The sequence below is a fragment of the Falco biarmicus genome, chromosome 16 (assembly GCF_023638135.1).
Source record: "Falco biarmicus isolate bFalBia1 chromosome 16, bFalBia1.pri, whole genome shotgun sequence".
NCBI classification, from domain to species: domain Eukaryota; kingdom Metazoa; phylum Chordata; class Aves; order Falconiformes; family Falconidae; genus Falco; species Falco biarmicus.
The window spans coordinates 508,400-531,422 of record NC_079303.1 but is presented as its reverse complement, the minus strand read 5'-3'; the positions used below and the strand labels follow the sequence as shown (position 1 = coordinate 531,422).

The following is a 23,023-nucleotide window of genomic DNA, read 5'->3' as shown; positions in this document are numbered from 1 at the left end:
TGAGAACTGATTTTGAGCATCTATAGGATATCAGAAGTCTGGATCAAGGGCATGTTTTTCATAGTTCCTACCTGAACTGTGTAGCAGAGCTTTGGATTTTGTCACAAAACTTGGTGTTCCCATCCTCTTCTCTAATCTTATAGACCTTTTTCCTCCAATTTCCTGCTGATCTCTCAAGTTTTTCTTCTTGAGATAAGGCTACATGGCTTACATGCAGAGAAGGGAAGCAGAGCTAGGCTTTGGCTGGGGAGTCTGTCTTTGCATGGGAGACCCGGTTATGTGATGTCCTTGAGCTTTTATGCAGCAGACTCTGTCCTGCTCATGAACACAGACAGGCAAGGAGCAGAGCATGGGGTGAAACCAGGTGTGTCTGGTCCATGGGGTCTGGAGAAGGGCATTGGTGGTGTAATTCTGCTGCATAAGGGTGAGCATTTTGGCTCTTCCCTCTGAAGAAGAGGGGTGAGGAGGATGATGCCAGTTTATGTGGGCACAGTGCAATTTCCCAGTCCTCACTCAGGCAATACAGACAACTTCCAAGGCACAACTTCTCCCGGCTTGGCTGGGAGAGGCAGGCAGACAGCTGATGAATGAACCAACAAGGTGCTTTTCACATGCAAGAGGACACAAGCCAGCCACTGGTCAGCAATGGGGCTCATTTATTATCTCACAAGAATGAATGACATACAGCTGCAGTATTGTCAGCAGAACCAAAGCTTTGCCCAGGGCCTGAGCTCTGACTGTGGGGCTCCCTGCTGTGTTGGGTGGCAGTGGGAGGTTTTGTGATGGAGAGGATGGATTTGGGAGATCCCTGAGCTGCAGGGAGCGAATTTGAGACTGTTCCCAGTGGCCTGTGCCCTCCTGATGCCATCATCCCACAAGGATGATTTCTATTCCTTCCTTCTACATGAGCTGCCCTTAAAATAGGGGAGGGCAAATGCAGCCCCCAAAATGGCTATGCTGCATGGGGGACATGCAAGCAAGAACCAACAGCCTCTTCCAGGAGTGAGGTTTGGGGGCAGTGAGACACCACTTTCACTGTGCCTGACCAGGAGCCCAGTGACTACAGACCGGAGTGTCCCAGGGGTGGTGAAGGGTACAGAGGTGGAGGAAGCGATGAAGGTGGAGGCAGCTCAGTGTTCCCTTGGGTGTCCTGGCCAGGTGCTGCTGTGTGACCTCAGGCAAAGCACATAGGTTTCTCTGGGGAGGTGTTTGGATTTGGCTGCCTTGGATTTCAGAGACCCCTTGTTAGACCCTGTGAGTCAAACTGAAAGAGGGACTGAGCATCGCCAGCTCCTGGTCTTGGCTGAAAGTGGGGGCCCTGCCCAACTCATGAGGCTTCCAATGGATGAAGTGGAGGTGGTCCAAACCTCAGATGCACACATGGACACACTGCTTTTAACCCATTTCTTCTGCTCTTCCAGTTGATGGCATGGGGCAGACACAAGCCCATTTCCAGGGGTCTGTGGGACCTGCAGAAGACCCTGGAGGACAAGGCCTGAGGTCCCTGTGGGTGGTCACGTCGTTGCAATCAGCCATTTCCATGTGTTTCTGCCACAGAGCAATGGCTTTCGCTAAGACACCTCTGCCTTAAGAAGACATGCTTGGCTTTGCTGCAGGCTCCTCCTGGCTAGCGATGCTGCAGGATGACGATGAGGAGGGTCTCCCTGACCCATCTCCTGAGCTGGTGGGGCTCTCTCCCAGGCAGTCCCTAGAGGAAGAAACACTCATGCAGGAGGTTTATCTCCTCCCATGGCCAGCCCTGGGTATCTGGAGCTCAGTCAGAGCCCTTCCAGGCGAGTGGCAGCTGGCAGGGTGGTGCCTGTTGCCCAGGCAGATATGATGGGGAGTGAGGGTAGATGGGTTGTACTGGTGCTTTACATGGAGCAGCCTGCTGTCACCTTGCTGGCCACCTGGCGCTGGGGCTGGCCCTCAGTGTGTGGTGTGGGGCTGTTCGGCATTGCTACTCAGAGGAGGTTTATAAGTGAGATGTGTAGGGTGGCATGGGCTGGGAGGGGAAGAAGGTTATTCGGAGGCTGCTGCCAGCTGGATCTCGGCTCTCTGAAGTGATCAGCACCTCACTGTCACTGAGGCAGGGACAATGCTCAGAGAAGGCCCTCTCCTTCCCCCTAGTGCCTACCCTTTGGTGGCAGGGGATGAGCGTCATCGAGGGGAAGCTGTAGCTGTCAAGGATGGGGTGCACTCCCAGGGAATCAGGTGTCTCAAATATGTGGTCGATGTCAGAGAAGCTCACCAGAGCCTGGGTGGAGTCATAGGAGCTTTTCTCCATGTCATCGACCCCACAGGACTGGGGGTAGCTCCCCTTGTCCTGGCCCTTCTGCCTCAGCAGGCGGAGGTCATCTCTGAAGTGGGGGTTGAAGAGCAGGTAGAGCAAGGGGTTCAGGCAGGCGGGCAAGGGCAGGACCACAAGAAGGATGGATTTGATGACCTCTGGGGTGATGAGGAAGAGGTTGAGTGTGGAGGAGAAGGTGAGGAAGGCCACTGGGCAGTAGAGGAGGCAGTTGGTGAAGATCAGCCAGGCCACATGCTTGACCATGGCACAGTCCCAGACAGCGCTGAACTCCCCCTTCAGCAGGTTGCAGTAGAGTCGGATGTATGTGCCTGTGATAGTCAGGAAGCAGAGCATGTTTGTCATCACCAAGGCCACAGTGAACCCTAGGGTGGCGGGTTTCCTATCCGGGATGGGATATGGGAGGCAGAGAGGGGATGCTCCATATTCCCCAATGGAGAAGAGAGGCAGGACGGCAGCCGCAGCGGACAGCAACAGGCAGCAAAAGGCAGCAGCCTTGACCTTGCATAAGGAGGGTGACTTTCCATAGCCCCGCACACAAGAGACTGAAATGCTGCACTGCATGGCAGCCAGCGTCAGCAGAAAGATGGCAGCCTCAGAGGCAAACACTGACAGGAATCCTGTCACCCTGCAGCCTGCACTGGTCTCCCATCTGGCACCGTATTTGGCAAACTGGCCATAGGTCAGGGCATCGACGAGAGCCAGCATACTGCAGTAAATGCCAGTCAGTATGTTGGCTCCAGCTATGGAGCCGATGATGAACTTAATTGGAGAGAGGTAGCTGGGAGAGGCAAAGACGGCCAGGATGACCAGTCCATTGCAGAGCACCGAGACCAGAACGATGATCCAGACTCCCAGGCGGATGATCCAGCTTTCAAACAAGTGATCACAAGGCTTGAAGGGACCTGGGAGAAAACAAACCCCAAAGTTACACCCAGAATAGACTGCTTTGCTCCAGCGGTGCTGCTCAGGGCAGTGGCCAGGTCTCAGCATTCTCCTGGTCCCAGCAGCCCCTGAATACTGAGGGCTGGGAACGAGCATACAGCATCATCTGCCCTCTTCTGCAGCTGCCTTTTGGTTCTGTCCCTGCACTCTTGACCCCACACTGGTGTGCCTCTGGCATGCTGACTGGGGCATCCTCTCAGATCTTATCTAGGGCAGAAACAAGGTCATGAGAAACGGCAAACTTATGAGAGCTCCTAAAATGCAAAAAGGCTGGGGCCTGGCATTGCCACCCCATGACTGTATGCATGGCAAAGCCTTTTTGCTCTCTTGTCCCAGGCAGCAGAGAGCAAAATAAATTGAAGGAAACTGAGGAATCTTGTTCAGCTCAAAGGGAGTGGAGGTCTTTGGCTGGCTTTCCTCAGAGAGCCAGCACCCCTGTACCCAGGCAGCCGGGCATGCCCTCTGCTAAAATCTTGTTCTTTCTTGCCTCTTTTACAGCAAACTCAGTGGGGCAACTGGTGAAAAGACCATCCCAGCCAGTGTCCCACGGCTGCCTGGATATAGCCAGGCCTCTCCAGCCTCCAGCTGTGCTTGTGTAGGACACTACTGAGCTGAAAATGGGGACAAAATCAGAAGGCAGCTTCCTCGTGTCCCTTCCTGCCTGTGCCCACTGGCATGTTTTTGATGGAAGGATAACGTGGCTGAATGCAGTCCAGCACCTCCCTTCTCTCCCTTTCTCAGGAAACAGAGTAAAGTACCCCTGCACTTTGCAATGCCACAAGTATGATCGGGAGATCAAGGACAAGGTCTTGTAATGTAATATTCTGGGCTGGCAGGGACAAAGCAAAGCCTAAGCCTTGCAAGGGAACAGGCACTTCTTGAAAGCCAGAGTCTGAGTGCAGGCAGGCTGGGAGATGGAGGAGCTGGTGATACCTGGGATTCCTGATCAGGGATACCCTGACCCTGTCTCTCCTCCTAGGAGGGCAGCCTCATCCAGATGGGAGAAGGAAGCTCCTCCCTTGTCCCCAGTTTGGCCAAAGCCCAACCATTCAGGCTTCTGAGTTGCATGTCTGTGAGACACTGCAGGAAAGGTCATGGGATCCTGGGGATTTAAAGAAGCTCAGAGGATCTCAGCTGTGTTCAAAGGGTTTCACTGGCTGCTCACCGGGGCTTGGTGTGCACTGAATAGTGGGCTGCAGCTTTGATTCCTCAAGGTCCAGCTGGAGATCATCTGCATCTAGGTCATCTGGGGAGAAAACAATGAGAAATGGTGCTCAAAGAAGAACGAGCAGAGCCATCAGGGCTAGCTGGGCCAGAAGCTTTTCCCACTGCCTGTCCTCAACACAGACCTTCCCAGCCAGTTCCCAGCCCACAATTTCAAAGTAGCGGCTGGTGTCCAGTTTATCCCCTGCAGTCACAGCTGTAGAGGGAGAAGGTCTTGTAAATGTTGGTGGGTTGCAATGTGGCCAACCCCTCTGTTTTAAGGTTACTCCCAACATTTGAAGTGTAAGAACCCAAGATCCAAGAGTTGTGTGACTGCAGATCCCTCCTCCCAGCATGCTTTATTAAGAATAAATACTCCAGCCTATGTGGTTACAGAAAACAAAGCCTTCAAATGCATCTTCTAAATGGAAGCTTTCTGGGCAGGCCTTGTCCAATGTTATTTCATCAACAAGGACTTTGGAGCTTTGTTCAAAGGGAGACGTTAGCCTCTACTTGCAGCACAAATTCTTCATCACCAACCCCCACCACCAAATGGCTCAGAAGCAAAAAGACAAGAGAACTCAACATTTATTGCTTTATTTTATATCTTATGATTTCTTGGGACTGTGGTGCCCTGTTTTTAATCCTGGAGGTTCCCAGTCCTGGATTTGCTCAAGGGCAGCCTGCTTGCCCATGCCTGCAGACTTCAGATCTGTAGGGTTTATGCAACCAGACTGCACTGCCCTCAGAGCCCACCCTGCTGGGCCAGCATCTCCATCACGCTGGCAGCTGCACCTGGAGCCAAACTTTGGCTCTCTGAGGGTCAGGCAGAGACTCCCTGGCTGAAGGAGAAGCTGCGGGAAGAGAATGGGGCTGAGAACTCAGCTGTGTTTTTGATGGCCTGTAGGTGTAGGCCATCACCAAGGAGAATGGCATCCTCTTAATCTAATCCAAGACATGCTTTTCTGCTTTGTTCGTCTTTTCAAACTACTTACTGCTAATTCACAGCACTGGAACACAATGAAGACAGCTGCTGTCCCACTGTACCATCCCCACCCATGGCACTAGCATAGCCTTCTCCTCCCAGTGGAGATCTTTGGAGGGTTTTCTGCAGGCGGGAGGAAGGGGAAAGGATGTGGGTTTTTGCTTGCTGCAGCCCAGTAGCCTGGGAGCTGGATCTGCGGCTGTGGGATAAACTCTCCCTTGGATGATATGGACTGATGCTGGTGCCCAGGTGTGCACCTGGCAGCTCAGACGCTGGCCAGGAAGGTGAGTTTCTGTGCTGAAGGTATGGGTATGGATAACCTAAGTGGGATTTAGTTGCCTAATCTGCTTAGAAATGGTGCCTCTCATGAGGTCTGCTCTTTGCCTGCGTTTGAAAATATGACTGGGATTATTTGATTAAAGAATCATGACAAATAATGTGCTATCTTTAGTGCCTCCTGACAAGCATTGTGGCTTTCTCGGCTTCAATGAGCTTTGGAAAAAAATGCCATTTTTAAAATCTGTCTGTGTAAGAGTTGAAATATTACTGCTGCTTTGGAGTCTGGCAAGAAAACACTCACAGTGGGATGGAAAAATATTTCCTCCTTGTATTTTATAGTCTTATAAATCTCCAGTGTCTTTTCCATGCACAGTGCGGAGGCTGTGATGTGCAGTCACGATACTCCAATCAATGCAGAGATCTGAACTTTTTGTGCTTTCCTGCCACGCATTCCATGGTAATGTTAAAGCGTAATCTGCTCCCATCCCTCTTCTTCTCAAAGGGCCAGAATGCACAAAGGCTGGTTTTAAGCATAGGTTGAACATTTACATGTCATCTTTTGTTTTGCCTGGACTACTGAGCTAGCTGTGAATTGCAAAGCAATTCTTGGCCAGCACAGTGGGATTCAAAGCAGAAAATGTACCTCTTTCTGCTGGAAATCAGTATTTCTCCCAGCCTGGGAACTGTAGAGAAAAGAAAATGGCTGTTGTGTTCTAGCAAGGCAGACTGCATTGTTTTTGAAGTAGCCCTTATTTATTTGAATTTTGCTAAGGTGCCTCCACTTTCTGAGGCCTTATGGAAAAAAACCACTTTACTAGTAGGGCCCTTTCCATGGAAAATGGTTCGCAGCTGGTTGTACCAACACTAAAGTAGGAGGAAGAGGAGGAGAATTGCTGGAGAAGGGGTAGAACAAAAAACAGTGGGCTGAATGCTTCTTCCCATTTGTATTTCTGCCTTAGGCAGGGCGGTCCCCATGTGGGGTTTGCGGATAATGGCTCTCTCCCTCAGAGCTAGGGCATGGGTGGCTGCAAGGGGCCTGGGAAGGTGCTTTCTGGGGGACTCGAGCAGCCTTCTTGAATGACAGAGGCAGGAAAAGTGTAGCGCTAAGGACCCTCCAGGGTTTGCTGAATGATTGCAGAAGTCAATTATCAGCTTTACAAGCTAATGGAGGTGCTGGACTGGGTAAAACAGTGTCCTGTTGTCAAGAATAACCATACAAGTGCCTTCTCACTTTCTATAGCTTTGTGCCATTATGGCAAACGTGCTTGTAAGCAAATACATCCCTTTGTATCCTCAAAGCAGTGTTCTGAAGTGAGGTGCTGGGACTGTGATGGAAGTGCCCTGTGGCAATGGTAGTGCTTGTACTTCTCTTGTCTGCAGCCAGTCTCAGGAGGGTGTCAGGAGCAAGCTGCCGGGAGGCGTTGGGTGAATGTCCTGTGTGACAAGCCCCCATGCCACCTCTGGGCTGCTGCCCGGCCACACCGGACAGGCTTGGGGCAGGGGCTATTTGCTAAATGCTGCCGATTATAATCCAAAGAGACATGACCCAAGCACCAAAAATTTTGGAAATGGGACCTTAAATATCTGTTGTGACAAGGTGACAGAGTAGTGAGACATCACTAAACATATTCCTTTGGGCCTCAGGTGGCCATTTCTTGGATGCGACTGGACGCACTTGGGTGGTGTCTGGGGGATTCCTGGACATCCAGAGCCCTGGGAGGGTGGTAAAGAGCTGAGCTGGCTCTGGGGTCCATGGCACCATGTGCACTCCGTGGCTGGAGTTAGTCAGTCCCTTGGATGCTGGGCTCAGCTAAGGGATGGGTAGATGCAGGAACTGGACGTGCTGTGGGAGGCAGCATTGCCTGACTGCTGGAGCAGGCCTATGCCACTGGGACCTGTTCCTCCCCCTACATGGCTGCCTGAGACAAGTCACCTTTCACCACCCAGCTGTGAGGTTCTGTGGACTTGTTTGTAAAGGGCTCCTCAGTCCCTTGCTGGGAGCGCTACGCAGGGCTGAGAGGACCTGGCTACCTGGAAGTGTGCCCCATCCCTCTCACAAGTTCTCCCACAACATCCTAGCACCCTGACTGGGCCTGCCACTGCAGGGACAGAGCCCCAGGTTATTTTCTCTTAATGAGACCACTTTATCTCTTGCACGGAAGGAATGTTTGTGAGTGTTTTTCCTCTTTAATGAGGAAGTGTTACAAGATTCATATAACACAGCTAAATATCACTGGTGGCCATCAGGAAGGAAGCACTGGGAACAGAAATAAGGCAACAATTAAGTGAAATAGCAGTATCACAACATCAAGAGTAGACCATGCATTGCTGGATGGTAAGGAGAGTCATCTGCAAAAGCAGCACATAGTAAGGAAGGATATTCTTGTGCATTTCACATTTGCACCTCTGTGGTTTGATATTTCAAGACAAACCCAGTGCTTTAACATCTGAAAATGTGAGCCTTTATGAGCTGCTAATAGTCTTATGTGGCACATCTTAGAATCAGTCAGCATTCCCCTCTGGTCCTAATATCTCACGAACACACATATAATCCATGAGGCTGAGACTCACTTGGAGGCCTGGGAGCCTGTGGTAGGTATTGGCCTGCTGACAGGGGCAGAAGAAGGTATTCTCTGAGACATCAAATGCTTTGGTGCCCAGCAAGAGCAGGTCTGTAAGCAGTACTATGGGCCCTGGCTGCAAACCAGGTCTTTTCACAGATGCTGCGATTTGCTAGGCAAACACCAAAACTGTATGCACAAGGACTGTTAAAGTACAGGCTGCATTAATGACAGAAAAACTGACCCAGCTGAGAAGAAACTCCTGCGGCAATGACCGTAACATATGGCTCCTCTGTACTGTCTGCCCAGCGTAACCACCAAGTCTACCATGCTTCCAGGAGCCACATCATGCTGGTAGGAATCACACTTGCTAGCCTCTGGCTGGACTGTGTACATTGCCAAAGCTTATTCAGAGTCTGTGAAGGCTCAGGGCAGGGCAGATGGCAGGAGCAGGAATGCAGGGCTTGTGACTCACTTGCTGGCTGTGTCATGAAGCGTCTGGATCATCCTGCCTCCCATCACTGCTGTAACAGGGTCTCCAACTGCTCTGGGACAGTATCTGTCTCCAGATCTGGTCCTGCCTGCTTAGGATGCAGGAGGAGAATCTGCAGAGCCCCTGGTTATGGCTGGATGCACAGAGCTCCCTGGAGCAGGTGAGTCAACTCAGCCCTCTCCCCATCTGCAGGCGCACAGCGTGATGTGGTTTTGCCTACAGCATGTTTCAGACCTCAGAGGTGCATGTGGCCTCTGTATTTACACAAACATATAAACAAATGCAGCATCCAGGCTGTGTCCTGAAATGCTATTCCCACTCTCTTAACAGTTACAGAGGAAGCAAAGGGCTCATTGTTTTCTTTATTCTGAGATTCCCTTGCAAAAGGGTCACACCAGCTTTCTGCCTGGAGCTGCTGTTGTGCTGTGAGTCTGTGGGTGCAGGAGATGGGCTTTGCACACTTCTCTGCTGCCTTCATGGAACAGATTTCATTTGTAAACAGAACTGCATTTTGGAGCACAGAATAAACTGACTCTTGAAGAGAAACCATTGCTTATCTTTACCTGTGGAGCCATTTCTGCCCTGCCTCGGCTAGCCCCTATTCCCCAAATGTGTACTCATCCTATTCCCCAAATGTGTACTTTTGTTCATACCTAACCCTGACCTTTGCTGTAGCATCAGGGTATGTGCACATGAGTAGCACAGACACAGGTCTCTCTAACTCCAGCCATCTGCGCATTCCAGTTCCTTGAGTTCATTTTCTTATTCAGATTAATCCTAGGGTTCATCCTCTGCGTGTTGTAGCAGCAAAGACTGATGTCTTGCCAAAGGCTCTGTGCTGCCTAATGGCCCAGCCCAGAAGCTGTCCCATGTAACCTCAGCCACCTTCCCGTGGAGGTAGCCTCCTTCTATAGTCAGCAAGGCCAAGCTAGCAAATGTGTCCATGCTGTTGAGGACTGCCAGGTCTTTCTGTTAGACCGTGAAGGTTTGGATGTGCCAGATCAGCTCTTTCTCCAATGCAGTGACACTAATTGAAGCCCATTCACAGCAACTGGCCACCAGAGTTGAAGGAGGATCAGTCTGCCTTCCCAGAGGCAGGTGTAACTCCATGGCTGGCAGTGGGACCACTCCTGCAAATGCAGGATCGCATCCTGGCTTGCAGCATGGCTCTACCCATGGATTGATCACTCCTCCCAGTTTACTTACAGTGATTATCAGCATGACCTGGAAACAATTCCATAGTCCTCTTGTGGGGATCCTCCTCCTCAGGGCTCATGTCTTCTGCCTCCCATTGGTTGGACATCTTAAAGAAGCTGCTGCAGCTTCCATAGGCACAGCACTGGTAGGCGTAAGGTACCTCAAGGACTCTGCAAAGGGGAAAGCAGAACGTTCAGGTGCGTCACCTCCATAGCCTGACTCTCCATTGCTTTGCAGTTTTTGCTTGATTTCCGCATATGACAAAAGCCAGCCTATCAGGTGATGTTACATTGGAGCAGGACGTTGGTGAATGACTCCTTGTAGGACAGAGTGCAGACCCAAGTCACCCCGCTGTGTCTCTGCACTGCCCCACTTTTGACACTTAAGACACTGTCAATAGGATGTTGTCAAACACCAGGTTTGGAAAGTGCACTAAAGTTCCTGGATAATTCCTAAATCCTTTCTGCCATTCTCCCTAGATTGAATTAGTCTTTCTTTCCCATGCCCTCTGGCAATATGCCATGTGCATGTGGACTCTTCATTTCTTTTACTCCAAGGAATCCTTTATTCAAGGTGAGAAGCTTCTTGAGAGCTTGAGCAAGTGCAAGGTCCTCCTTGCTTGTTGCTGAAGGTCAGAGAGGCACCTCCAAACTCCAGTTTCATGAGCATGGCTCACCCCTGCCAGCTCAGGCAGGGAAATCTTGGGTCTCTCAAGTGTAGCAAGTTATTTTAGTATGTCTGATTTCTACTTGACAGTAGAATTGTTAGCTGTTAATTATAGCATGTATTACAAGGTTAATTAAACAGCAGCTGAACGTCATCTGGATGAAATACCAGGCGATCAGTCAGCAGCTGCATTTTCATCAAAGACAGCAAACTCCTGCTTCTTTGCTGGAAGTCAGGAAGACTGCTGATGAAGGCAAGGGAACGTTAGGTTTTCCAGACAATTAAGGTCTTCTGACAAGATCAGTAAATATGTTGAAACTCTATATTCTAAAAATATGCTTTTGTTTTAAGTTCCCAAACATTTCTGGCTGAGCCCCGGGAGGCTATGGAAACTGTATACAAGCTTGCTTCCTGTTATAAGCTCCAAATTAAATCCTATTATTGAAAGGTGGCAGGGAGGTACAGATCCTCCCAGGATGGCTAAGAGCTATTCTCAGATGATTCCTCCAGACATATGCCCCCAATACTACTTAATGGCAGTACCCCAAAATTTAGGAGATTTTAATGGGTCCGTTGCCTGGTATGGTTCAATGAACCACTCCTGCAGATTCAGTCTGTCTGGTACAAATCCAGACTGGCTCCACAGATGTCAGTGGAATTAGTTTAGAGGAGGAATGCCTCTGGAACTGCAGAACCTGACCTGCTCTGCACAAGGGATTGCCATCTTGGGCATTGAAAGCCCTCCAGAAGCTTCTGGGATCCCCTGTCATTTGGAAACCAGTCATGCAGCAGATCCCAGCTATGAGGAGTCAAAAAAGTCAGAAGGGAAAGCCCTGCAGCCATCACTGCTGAGGCAGACCGAAGTGAGAGCTCCACACTTTTCATCCAACCTGAGCTATTAAGCCCAGTGTTGGCGCAGTGGCCTGTGACCTCAGCAGTGGGTGTCTAAATTTGAGAAGGCCCAGCCTTGGGAATCCATACTGTATGAGTGGGAGCAGCAGCTCATGCATCCTTGGCTCCCGGGGAACTACCTGGGAGACCAGAGGAAAAGATGCCTTCATCTCACAGGAATTTGAGTCATCAGGACCATGGACCCCTCAGCCCGAGGACAGATGCCAGGCTGGAGACCCACCACTAAGGGAGGTTCAGGAGAGCCAGACTTTGCAGCATGGCTCATCTTGCTCAGTTTGACTCCTTCAGGCCCCTCATTAATCCATAGCAGACAAGACACGGCCACACAAACAGAGTTTACTGAAGGAAAGCTGGATGTCATTAGCTAGGATTGGCTTCTGGGAATGTTTTCCATTGAGAGGAGGGAGCCCTGAGCTGGGCCTGCTCCATGCTTTCTACTTGTGTGTGTGTGTTTCGGGTGGGGGTGGCAGGCCTGGGAGTACATCACTGCTCTCCTGTGGAAGGCTTTAAAAGATGAGGCACGTTAGCAGCAGATGAAGCGTCCTCAATCTATTGGCCTGAAAGAATGGAGGAAAGCAAGAGACACAAGGAACGCAGGAGGCTGATTGCTATAAGCAAGTACAGGCTGTACTGAGTGCCAGAAGTGAGAGAGTTAACACCACTGGTACCTTATTTTGGGGAAGCTCTCCTTGCTGAAGGGCTCAGAAAGAGCCGGGTTGCCTTGGAGCTTCAGATGGGTCAGTCCACCCAAACCATCCAGAGGCAGCACGACCAGCTGGTTATCAGTCAAGTCCCTGATGAAGGGAAAGCAGAGAGGGAAACTATGGTTAGGGTTTTGCTGCTAGTGGTATCTCAGCCAAGCAGAGGCTTGGAGAGCCATGCTGCCTGCCTTGATTGCTCCCTCAAATATGATGCTGAACTGGGGCTGGATGCTGAATGGGGACCAGGATCCTCTGGAGATAAACAGATTAATACTGCAATCCCTGGGGAAACTGAGGGGCAGGGGTTAATGCCCATGCTGAAAGCTCTGGGTGGTATCTACCTCCCTGTGCACATATCTACCCCACGCAATCTCTTCCCCCACCACTTCCCCCATAGTAGGTCAGGTATGACTGTAGCCCCCAGCCCATAAAGTACCCACGAGTGAGGGCAGTGAGGGGGCTGAGGACTGGGGACCTCTCCAGAGCCAGCAAGTACGGTCTGCAATGACTCTTGCTGAAATGGTCTATCAGGCTGATCATTCATAAAGGCATCTAAGGCAGGTATGAAAGCGTCAGAAAGTGGAGGTTTAAGTGTTCAGGGTGAGAGCATTTTGAAGATGGCCCTTCTGGGCTTTTATCATCCCTTTAACATTGGTAGGAAACCTTGGGATTTGGTCTGCCCACATCAGTGCCGAGACATGCACCTCAGCGCTGCAGCCTTCTGATATCTAAAATCCAGGTGTCCTGGTAGCTTGGGGAGTCAGTCTGAGGTCCTCAGATACCTGCTGCCGATGGCCCACTGTGAAAGAAATGTAATTGTGACTTACAGCTTGGTGAGCGAGTGTAGGGTCACAAAGGCTTCAGGGTGAATAAACTGGATGTGATTCCAGCTCAGGTCTCTGCAAGGCAAGGACATACCAGTAAGAGGGGTGCAGAGCAGGGCAGTGAAGCTGCTGGCACCAGCCTGCTCAAGGGGTTCGATGCAAGCAGATGTGGGATCTGTAGTCCCTTGGTCGGCAGCAAGTTCTGTCTCATTGCAGCTCCTTGGAGGCAAATATGTTTGGGTCTATATATGGGTGATTTCTATCAGAGGGCACAAGAGTTTGCCTTGGAGGAGCTCCTCCACTGAGACCAATAGGAAAGGTTGCTTTTTGGCGTAAATTTCTGTAAATTTGGGGATTTTATGCTAACATGCTAAACCTCAGAGCAGTAGACAGGTTATGCCTTAGTGCCAGAGAATTCCTGATGCCATCACAGTTGTGGGTCAGGGGCTGCTGGAAGGTGAACCAAGGTCATCTTAGAGTGTCTCCTGTGATGTACAGTTGGTTTGGATTCACCAAGGCTCCTCAATAGGCTCTGCTTCCGTCTGAGCTGGAGGGCTCAACTCCCCCTGTCATCAGTGGAGAGGAACCACCGTATCTGGAAGCATTGCTTCCCCTAAGGCTGACTACATGAGCAGTCTCCTACAAGTATCTTTATTTCTCCAGCTCTGAAGGGGCTGGAGGCACCTGCCCAGATGTGTTTCTCACACTGCAGATGGCTGAAGGTAGGTGAGGTGAATCCTTCCCACAGGGACTCAGAACATATCCAAGGACAAATGCTAGAGCTTGCATGCTCAGCCATACATTTGTGTGACTATAGTGTGGCAGCAGCATGTGGGTGTTTTGCATGCTTGTCTGTAGTGTCACATGTAATATGTGAGTGTTCCTGTGAAGTTGTAAACATGGTTTATATGACACTCATGGGATCATGCTGGCCTGTTAAATGACACTCAAATTGCTGCACCATGGGAAAAACCTTTTATGCAATTTAGTTCATTTCCTAACAGAACAGTAAATAAAGACTACCAGCACTTGGGGGGCTCTTCCCACATGTCACAGGGAGAATTGTGCCCTGTGGAGCCTTATTAGCTTCTGAAAGGTGCCAAGCACTTAAGTGGGTTGTCTACTGCAAGGTCACTATGCGTGTATGATATGTGCCGGCCTGTGTGCACTTGATATGTCTAACATATATTTTTGAGTTGTGTGGAGACAGTCCCAAATCAAATGGGATGTTCTGCATGGGTGTTCCAGGAGCGCATGGCCCAGGACTAGCATGTTTAGGGGAAGGGGTGCTAGAGCTCATGTGTGCCATGGTAAATCCCTGCCATGAGTCCATGTCTCCATGAGCTTTTAGGAGGCAGGTGTCCGTAATCTGTGCTGTGCAACATACAGCGTGTGGTTAGAGCACTGGTGTGGAGTGTCTGCACGTGTGGGCAGCAAGGCTGGCAGGTAATGAGTCTATTTATGGGGGGTGTCTGCAGGCAGAAGGAAAGCCAGAAGGAAGGTCTGTGCCCTGTTCCTTCGTAAGGGGAAGTGGAAGAGGGACTAGACAGCGAAGTCTCCCAGCAAAGCAAAGGGAGTGGGACTGGGAAACTTCACATCAGCCCGGCTGGGTGCTTGTGGTTCCCCTTCCCCCAGCTAAAAGCTCTGTTGTTCCCTTCTGCCAGACAGTACTTACATGGATCGAAGGGCCATCAGCTGCACAAAGGTGTCTGCTCTGATTTCATGGATCCTGTTGTTCTGGAGACCACTGAAAAAACAGAAACTGGTTTGAGAAAAGAGCCGAAGGCAGCTTTTATACTTTGTAGGGATCTTTGTCCTGTGGCAGCAGACACAAACTGTCACAGTGGAAGTTGGCATTCGAGCTTGGGAGACCTACTCTTATTTCAAGGGGTAAACAGGATGAGCAACAAACCAGATCAAAGCCAGTCTCTCCTATGGGCAGCTCCAGGGCTCAGACAGCCTCTCCTTTTGATGCCATCATGGCACGGTAAAGTGCCATTGATGTGCAGTGGTTCAAGGTGCACCATTATCTCAAAGGCCATGCTGGTTTCCCACTTCGCTCCACCCTAAGCCTGCAAACTGCTGTGGGCTGTGGGAAACTGTGCACAAATCTGGGGGGGTCTCACTGAGTGGGAAGGGTGGAGCTTGGGAAGAGGGGGTATTGGAACAAGGTAGTGGAAAATAATTCAAGGATGTTTAGCTGCAAGGGACAACCTGTGTGTTGCAGCTAAAAATCTGCACACTGGCAGTTACAGCAGAGTGACTGGCACACCTAAGTTGTTTCATGCCAGATTGTACCACCGTACACCACCAGACTTAATTCCAAACTATTTCCAAGCAGGAATGTGGGTGCCTGGTGGGGGTGGGGCTTACAGGGTGCTAACTTGGGGCTTAAGGGACCAAATACTCGTTTCGTAAGAAAATGTTGATTTAAGACACAGTCTGTTTGACTTAAGTAGTCTGAAAGAGGGATTTACTATGCTTTTGCATTAATGTTAAATCTGAATTTCGTGTATTATAAAATATTGTAAGAAGAAATTCAGGCACAATGTGTGAAACTACAGGTTTGGAATTCTGAAAGTTTGTCCTTTTCTGACATCTTTTCTATTTTTTCAAACATTTTCCTAGGGGTACTTTAGATAAAAATATGTGCAGCTCTAACTGTGTCCTTAGAGTTCCTGAAGAGGCAGCAAGGACTATGCAACTCTCATTTTCACATGATTTCACCCAGTGTCCTAGTGTCTGGTTTTGCTAAGGCTGGATGAACTGGTCTGGCCATCCAGTCCGGGGTGCTGCAGAGCGCAGGGATAACCTCTCCAGTGTAATTTGTGGTGATGCAGCTCCCACACATCTATTCTGCTAGGTTGCAGAATTCTATAAAAAAATCACGGAGTCTAAGGCCAAGAACTTCTGTAGATTTGAAATGTAGGGCCAGATCTCCAGACACGTTGAACTGAACATGAATAACTGTTCTGGAGCAACAGAGGTGCCTCGCAGGGCCCAGAGAAGACCCAATTCAAGTGCTAAACATGAAGAAAACATCAGTCTTCTCTGTGGGAAGGCAAGCCCTGAGTGGTGTGGATAAGAGCTGCTTTGTGCCCATGACGCAGACCCCTCCTTGAAGGAGAAGGTATTTATGGTATAGATAAATTCTTGATTAACTCATACTGTGACTTGAGTTAGTGATATAAAATTCAGTTCTGGCACATCCTACTTCTGTTTGCTGTGGCTGGGACCTCTGAAAAGACCTGAGTGAATGAAGCTCCTATGCACAGGGGATGTGTTTTTATTCTGCATTTGAACAGGGGTAAAGAGTGGAGCTCTGGTCCATTTGCAGTCCAAATAGTGAGTTATAATGCTTAGCTTTCCCAGTGCTTGATGAAGGTTGAGTTTTGTGTGTGGGAGCTGCCTCTGTCCCTGAAATAGCCCTTTTGCCCTAGAGCATGGTGTAAGTGAGGGCTTGCTCTTTACTTACAGTTCCTCCAGCCGCTGACACCGGTGGAAACTGGGCAGATCTTCAATCTGGTTGTGTGACAGTTCTCTGCAGGGGAAGGACCAGTACAGTAATGTTAGGAGATCAAAAGCAAGTGCCCCCAAGCCCTCTCTTGAAAAGCAAATACTGCTGGAAGAGGGGAGTGACCTGACTCCCATTTTGCACAGCTGTGGAGAGTGGTAACCCCAGGTGAGGGAGATTGCCACTGTGCACACACCTGACACTTGCTCTGAGCATCTTTGTGCAAGGCTTGATGGTTTACCTACTGATCCAGCCCCATCCCAGCTCTCTCCAGCACAAGCTGTGGACTGATGGAGCTGCTTCTACAGCTGGGATGGGCTTTTCTTCCCCAGCCCCAAGTCAGCTGTGAAATGCATCTGTGCCATCTTCTACTGTGCACAGCCTTGCTTTTCTGTGGGCAAAGCCAGAGGTCCCGTCCTGCCATTGTGGATGAAGTAGCTCACAAATCTTGCTGATGTTCTTGCAGAGCCTGGGGAGGTTTTGGCCAGCAGAACAGCCATCCCGCTGCCCTTCCTCCTTCCTGGCACAGCAAACCCAACTGCCTGTCGCCTGCTCTCCATTCAGCCTTTCCTGGCTTCTCCCCAGGGTTAGGGAAGGGGTTGTGGCACTGGCAGGAATTCAGTACAGGACATTACAGACTGAAAACCTCTGGTCCCTGTTCTTTCAAGTGATCTTGCTTGAAAGCAATTCCCAGCAAACTCCTGTTCCCGCTGCTTCATGGTCCAGTGTCATATCAGCATCCAGAGTAGAGTGACCTGGTAGTCAGAGGAAACCCTATCCTGGCACAGCTAAATGTGGATTTATTAAAACTGAAATGGGCTGGGTAAGGAGTAATGCTTAAAATCAGCTCTTGCTCCCACCAGCAGAGGCTGGATTTGTGGTTGTTCAAGGGAAATTTGCCCCAGGTTAAAGTTTTGTATGTGGCCTCTCTGCTGACTTCGCAAACTCAGTTGCCATGTTTCTGCTAATAAATTGCTGCTAAAACATTTCAATTATTTTTTTTTTTACCAACCCCTTCTCTACCAGTTCTCTATGGTGGCATGGAAGAGGGAGGGAAAAGCAAGCAAAAGTTTTCTGCTTGGCTCTGGAGGCTGTCAGCCAGTATGGAGAAAGAGCTACAGCATCAATCATTTTTCCCTGGTCCCTGTGTCAATCCAGTAGGCTTGACAGGGCAGTGGCTTATCCAGACAGTGATGGAGGGAGAACACAGCCCCAGACTTATTTTTGGTTCCTCCAGAGTGAGGGTAACCAGATGCAGCTCAGTATCTACCAGCAGAGCAGCCTCAGTCACTGATGCTGTGTTGTGAACACACCAGGGTGAAGGTACTGGTGGTATCAAGGGACTTTAGCTCTTCTCAGGGACTCGGGGAAGTTTAATCTATTTCTGCTTGAGAGGAAAGACAAATCTGTGCCCTGAGCAGAAGCTCTGGACAAAAGCAGCAGGGCTTTGTCAGGTTGACGCCAAGCTCAAGCTCAGCAAGGCTGCCCTGCCTGGGTGTGCTGGGCTCAGTGGCCATGCACAGACCAGCACTGCAGCACAGCCACGAGCCTCATGCCCTGTGGTGGCTCTTACAGCACCTGTGCAAGACCTCTGCAGAAAATCTGCAGTGTGGTGTGAACAGCAGGAGGCCAGAAATGCAGCATTAACTGTATCATCTGTGTTGAGATGTGTCACAGTCATAATGTCAACCTGAGGAACTGTCAAGGGGCTGGCAAAGTGGGGGAAGCAGCAAGAACAACCACCAGCTCTCCAGGGACGGAAGACCAACGCACTTCAAAGGCAAGAAAGATGTAAACATGCACAAACATTGGCCCACATTTTCTCTCTCCAAACTCTAAAAGCAAAGCAATTGATGTCAGCAAAATTAACGGAAAGAGGAACAAGGAACAAGGGACAAGGTGGGGTGTCCCAATGAAACTCTCCCACAAGGAGGGGAGAAGCACGAAGAACAGGCTTTGCTGTGAAGGTTTACAGTCTGATAACTTGCAAACATAAACAGAGCACTTGGGACCCTACCTCCTGGGCCATTCCAAAGGCTGCACTTTCATGGCAAGATGTCTACTGAATTAGTCCAGATGTCTAAAGATGAGAGATCTTCCCTACAGGGACAGCTGGAGCCAAAATGCTGTGATCTGCTAAGTTACAATTTGTGTTCTTTTATTTTTATGTTTTTCTCTTGTTTCCAATTTCTATGATGAAGAATTCACTCCTGTTGCTTTCCTGGAACAAGCTTGTTTTCATTTTCAGCTTGCTTGTATAAAGACTGATGAGAGTCAAGCCTCCTGCTTGCCCTAAGGCTGCAAACTTGTATAAATCTGGCTCATGACTCATTTCCTGACGATGTCTTCGACTGCAGACGAAATTGGGGATCTCAGGAATGAGGTGTGTGATTCCTGAGAAGATGCAGTTGTCTTTCTGAGATGCTGATTTCATCATGTACCAAGCTAAAGAAAAAACCACATTCCCCCACTCAGCATCATTCAGCATCTTGCCAAGCAGGTAAAGCCAAAGCAACTTAGAGACTGAGTAAAACCCTGATCTGACACTGCTGCACCTCGTGAGGGTCCATGGCCATGTGGCCTTGTAGGTCTCCATCAGGTCGGGCGTGTCCCCTCCTGGGATGTGAACAGAATCCTTCCTCCAGACGATGGCCCTTGCTGGGGTTCCAACTGCAGTAAGCCAACGCTGGGGCAGAGCATTGTGTGAATGTGATTTACCCCTGGCTTTTGTGCCATGTGTGGCCAGGAGCTCTGAAATGCTGCTGCTGCTCTTGCCCACCACCCCTTCCACCCTCTCTAGTCTCCTTGCATGGGGCAGGCAGTTTCCACTGGTGCAGAGCAAGGAGGAGGCCAATGTGGATGTGCTTTATTGCTTGTTGCCCTGAGTCCAGAGCATAATGCTGGGATGAAGCAAGAAAGTTCAAGAACTTGCAGAGCTCAAGGTAGTGCCTAAGAAGGTGATGTTTTCTGCATGGAAAAGATAATGGGAACAAGAACCACAGGATGATCTTCTATAGCTGGTCCCCTCCCTGAGCTGGGCAAGAAGAAGGTCCAATTTCTGATGGCACTTTTCTATAGGCTAGGCAGGACAGAGAAATGTGTTACTTACAGGACTCGGAGACTGGGCAGCTGTTGGCACATTCCTCTGGGGAGTAAATGGATGCCTGCACGAGTCAGGGTCCTAGAGGAGTGGAAGAGAGAGAGGAAATGGTTACCGAGAGCCAGTGCACAGATTGTGACCCACAAGCCCCGCTACCAGTCCCAGATGGTGGCAGGAGAGACATGAATGGGATAATGAAATACCTGGAGAGAAAAAAACCCCTGATTTAGAAACGGGCACTGCTGCTGGACCTGGTAAAGGTAAATGTGCCTATAAAAAATTCTGGGATGCTGCTGAGTACTGAATTCACTTCTGTCCTTGGACATGTCGAAGGCAGGTGGAAGTGCCCTCTGTGGCATGCTCTACCATCCCAGTTCCCCATTACCCAGACTGGTTATCCACCTGGAGCCACAACTGCCTCAGAAACCCCTGAATGGGGGACAGATAGTGTGTCCCTGTGTCCCTGAGGCAAGGCATGGCCAGGTCACGCTCTGGGACTGGGGTGCTCCGCTGTGCTCCCAGTTTTGGCACAGTGCCCTAGAGAGGAGAACCGTGGGTGGCCAGATACAGTATGTCCTCCAGGCTCCTGCTCTTCTGGGTCTGGTGGTGTGAGGATGGGACCAGACCAGCCGCAGGAGCCCCCAGCCTGGGTGGCAGATGTTTCCTGCACTGAACTGCACTGCCAGTGCTGGTCCCGGAATGGGCAGAGACACTGCGTCTCAGTGGAAGCACTGCACCCAAAGGCTAATTCCTTCACAGATGCAGAAGGGAAGGAAGAGGAAAAAAATCAAAGTAAGTTTGGAGGACACTCAACAGTACTGAGAGAGCAACTCACAGAGAGGAAAGCTGCTTTCAGGAGCCACAGGGGTGAAACGAAGCAGAGAGGTGAGTGACCAGGGAGAGGCAGAGCTGAAGACAACCAACTGCACAGCACTGTGAAAGTTGTCCTCGCTGAAACAGCCTGGACCACCTTGAAGGAGGAAGAGCACAAATAGCAGGGTAAAAGGGAGAGAGTTGCCACTCACAAAACTTCTAGGCTGGTGGTGCCTTTAAGGTCTGGGAATTCTCTGATGTCTGTTGCACCGTTGAGTGACCTGCAGAGAAATGAAGGTGAAATGAAGTGTCCAGAGAACCTGAAAGCAAGTGCAACTGCCCACAGTCCCAGACTCATCAGCTTCCTCACACCCAAATGTGGTGATCAGAGGCCCAGATCCAAAGGTGCCCCTCTCATCAGCATGCCACAGCCGGCTGGGTGGATCAGTGCAGTTGCAGTGAGCCAGATCTGGGCATTTCTATTCAAGGAGGCTCCACAAACTCAGACCCTCCCCCAACCACTGACATTCTTGGCACCACGTCTACCCAAATTAAATAACAAACCCCAAACAATTACCATGGGAATGTAAGCAGGGCATCCCACCCAAGCCTGCCCATGTCTGTGCATTTGGATCTAAAGAATGTATGGGTATTTGAAGGATTTATTTTATTTGCCTCAGTGTGTGTTCCTGCAGTGAGAGGATGGGTGGGGCTTATAAATAGAGATTTTGAGGTTGCCTCTGCCTCAGTTATTTTGTGCTGTACCACAACAGGTTAGCTGAAAAGCCAGCCTGTCCAGACCAGCCAACATGGAGCTGCTGTTGTGGTCCAGATGGTGCCCAACACATGGTGGTGGCCCTGGAGCAGGCTTAGGGCCATACGTGTGAAAGCACTGTCACTGCTGGCTGCCCAGTGAGATTATTTGTGCCATGGTGTCTGTGTTATGGGACATATGTTCCTCTGCTTCTCCATCTTGTGGAGCCAGATCTGGGCACATGCCCTCAGTGTCCTTGTATATGGGTAACTACACAACAATGCAGTGTTTGCTTGAGCAGCATGCAGCGAAAGCTGTGGCACTTGTGAGTGTGGTCTTTGCTGGTGCTGATGCATCTGTGGAGACCCTAGAAGACTCCAGTGCCTGTCAGCTGGCTGGGCAGGAGGAATTAATTGCTCCCTCCAAAATGACCTTCTCAAAATTATTCTTCCTCAGCAGAAAACATCTGCAATGTCTGTCTACTCCTTGGCTCACTGCCTTTGGGGCTGGCCAGAAGAGTGGCATCAGGGTCTTCTATTGGCACAAGGGCTCTAGAAAAGAGGAGGGGAGGAGGCCACTAAGGTGTCCAGCTCACAGGGCTTGGAGCTTGGATGTATTACCACTCTGAGGATGTGGTTGTTGAACTTACAGAGTGTGGAGCTTTGGCAAGTACTGGAAAGCGGACTGTCCAACAAACTGGATGGGATTGTCATAAAAATGGCTGCAAGGGAAGCAAGTAACTGGTCAGATTCTGCTGCGCATAAAGAGAAGATGCTACTACAAGTCAAAAGCCTTGGAGAAACTAGTAGTAAGCTATGTAGGAGGTACTGGCTATTCTGTGAGGAACCCTTGTTTTCCAGATAACCCCAAGCTCTCCCACTAGCCTGGCAGAACATTGCTACAGCTGAGGTCTCCTGCTGCTCTGAAAGGGGCCTCTACGGTCCTGTTGAACCAGGCACACCAGAAAGATGCAGAGCTCTCCTTCGCCCCTGCTATAGTGCTGTAACCCTGCTGGGAAACACCTTGCACTTGATGACACCTTCTCTGATCTTACATATCCACAGCACCAGCATCTTTCCTACTTGTGACAGTCAGTGGAGAGAAGTGAACTCTCCTAGGATCCAACTAGCTTTAGGAGGAGTTGAATCACCTCCTACAAGAAATGCTTTTCCCCCACTGACTGTGAAAGACTTTAGATGGGCAAATCCAATGGAGACATGAGTATTCTGGATGTGTCCCACCCCCATGTCACTCCAAGGATTGTGCCCAAGGAAGATGGGGATAAGCTGGTTTGTTTTGACTGGAGCAGTGACTATTTTCGCCCAGTGTCACCATGGCTTTTCAGATGTTTGGGTTTTTTTTCTATAACTTAAGTCCTGGACTGGCCAAGCAGAACTTTTGTCACTTGCCATGATTTCCAATATCAGTGTGGTACAGGGAAGAACTGTCCAAAAATCTCTACCTGTGTCTGGGTCAGAGGGGAAATGAGCTGACAACTGGGTGTATTTATCTGTAGAACTCATGTCCATGGGTCTGGAGTAGGGAAACAATGATCTGGTGTCCCAGCTCCCTATAGCTACTGCTATAGCATATAGCTACTGCTGGAGCTGGCTAGCAGCTTTTCTAAACACAAGGAATAAACACAGGCAGATGTCAACCAGGGCTTAGAAAATTCTGTTATTCATAGCAAGATTTCCATGCAGACCACCCATATATTTTTCCTTCATTGTTATCAGCCCGTACTGCAGCAAAGTTCAGCTGTGGGGAA

The 23,023-nt window shown here is 49.9% G+C and overlaps 1 protein-coding gene across 1 annotated transcript in view; it reads right to left on the bottom strand.

Moving 5' to 3' along the window:
* Positions 1–609: 609 nt before the first annotated feature.
* LGR6 (leucine rich repeat containing G protein-coupled receptor 6) overlaps positions 610–23,023 on the bottom strand; it is a 48,808-nt gene continuing 26,394 nt past the window's right edge. Inside the window, exons 6-15 of the mRNA XM_056361841.1 lie at positions 21,905–21,976; positions 20,714–20,782; positions 19,698–19,769; positions 16,550–16,615; positions 14,750–14,821; positions 13,078–13,149; positions 12,218–12,343; positions 9,981–10,141; positions 4,419–4,499; positions 610–3,213 (exon numbers count right to left, since the gene is read on the bottom strand). Of these exons, the coding sequence (XP_056217816.1) occupies positions 1,976–3,213; positions 4,419–4,499; positions 9,981–10,141; positions 12,218–12,343; positions 13,078–13,149; positions 14,750–14,821; positions 16,550–16,615; positions 19,698–19,769; positions 20,714–20,782; positions 21,905–21,976 (2,029 nt within the window). The 3' untranslated portion in view covers positions 610–1,975. The remainder of the gene's footprint in view (positions 3,214–4,418; positions 4,500–9,980; positions 10,142–12,217; positions 12,344–13,077; positions 13,150–14,749; positions 14,822–16,549; positions 16,616–19,697; positions 19,770–20,713; positions 20,783–21,904; positions 21,977–23,023) is intronic.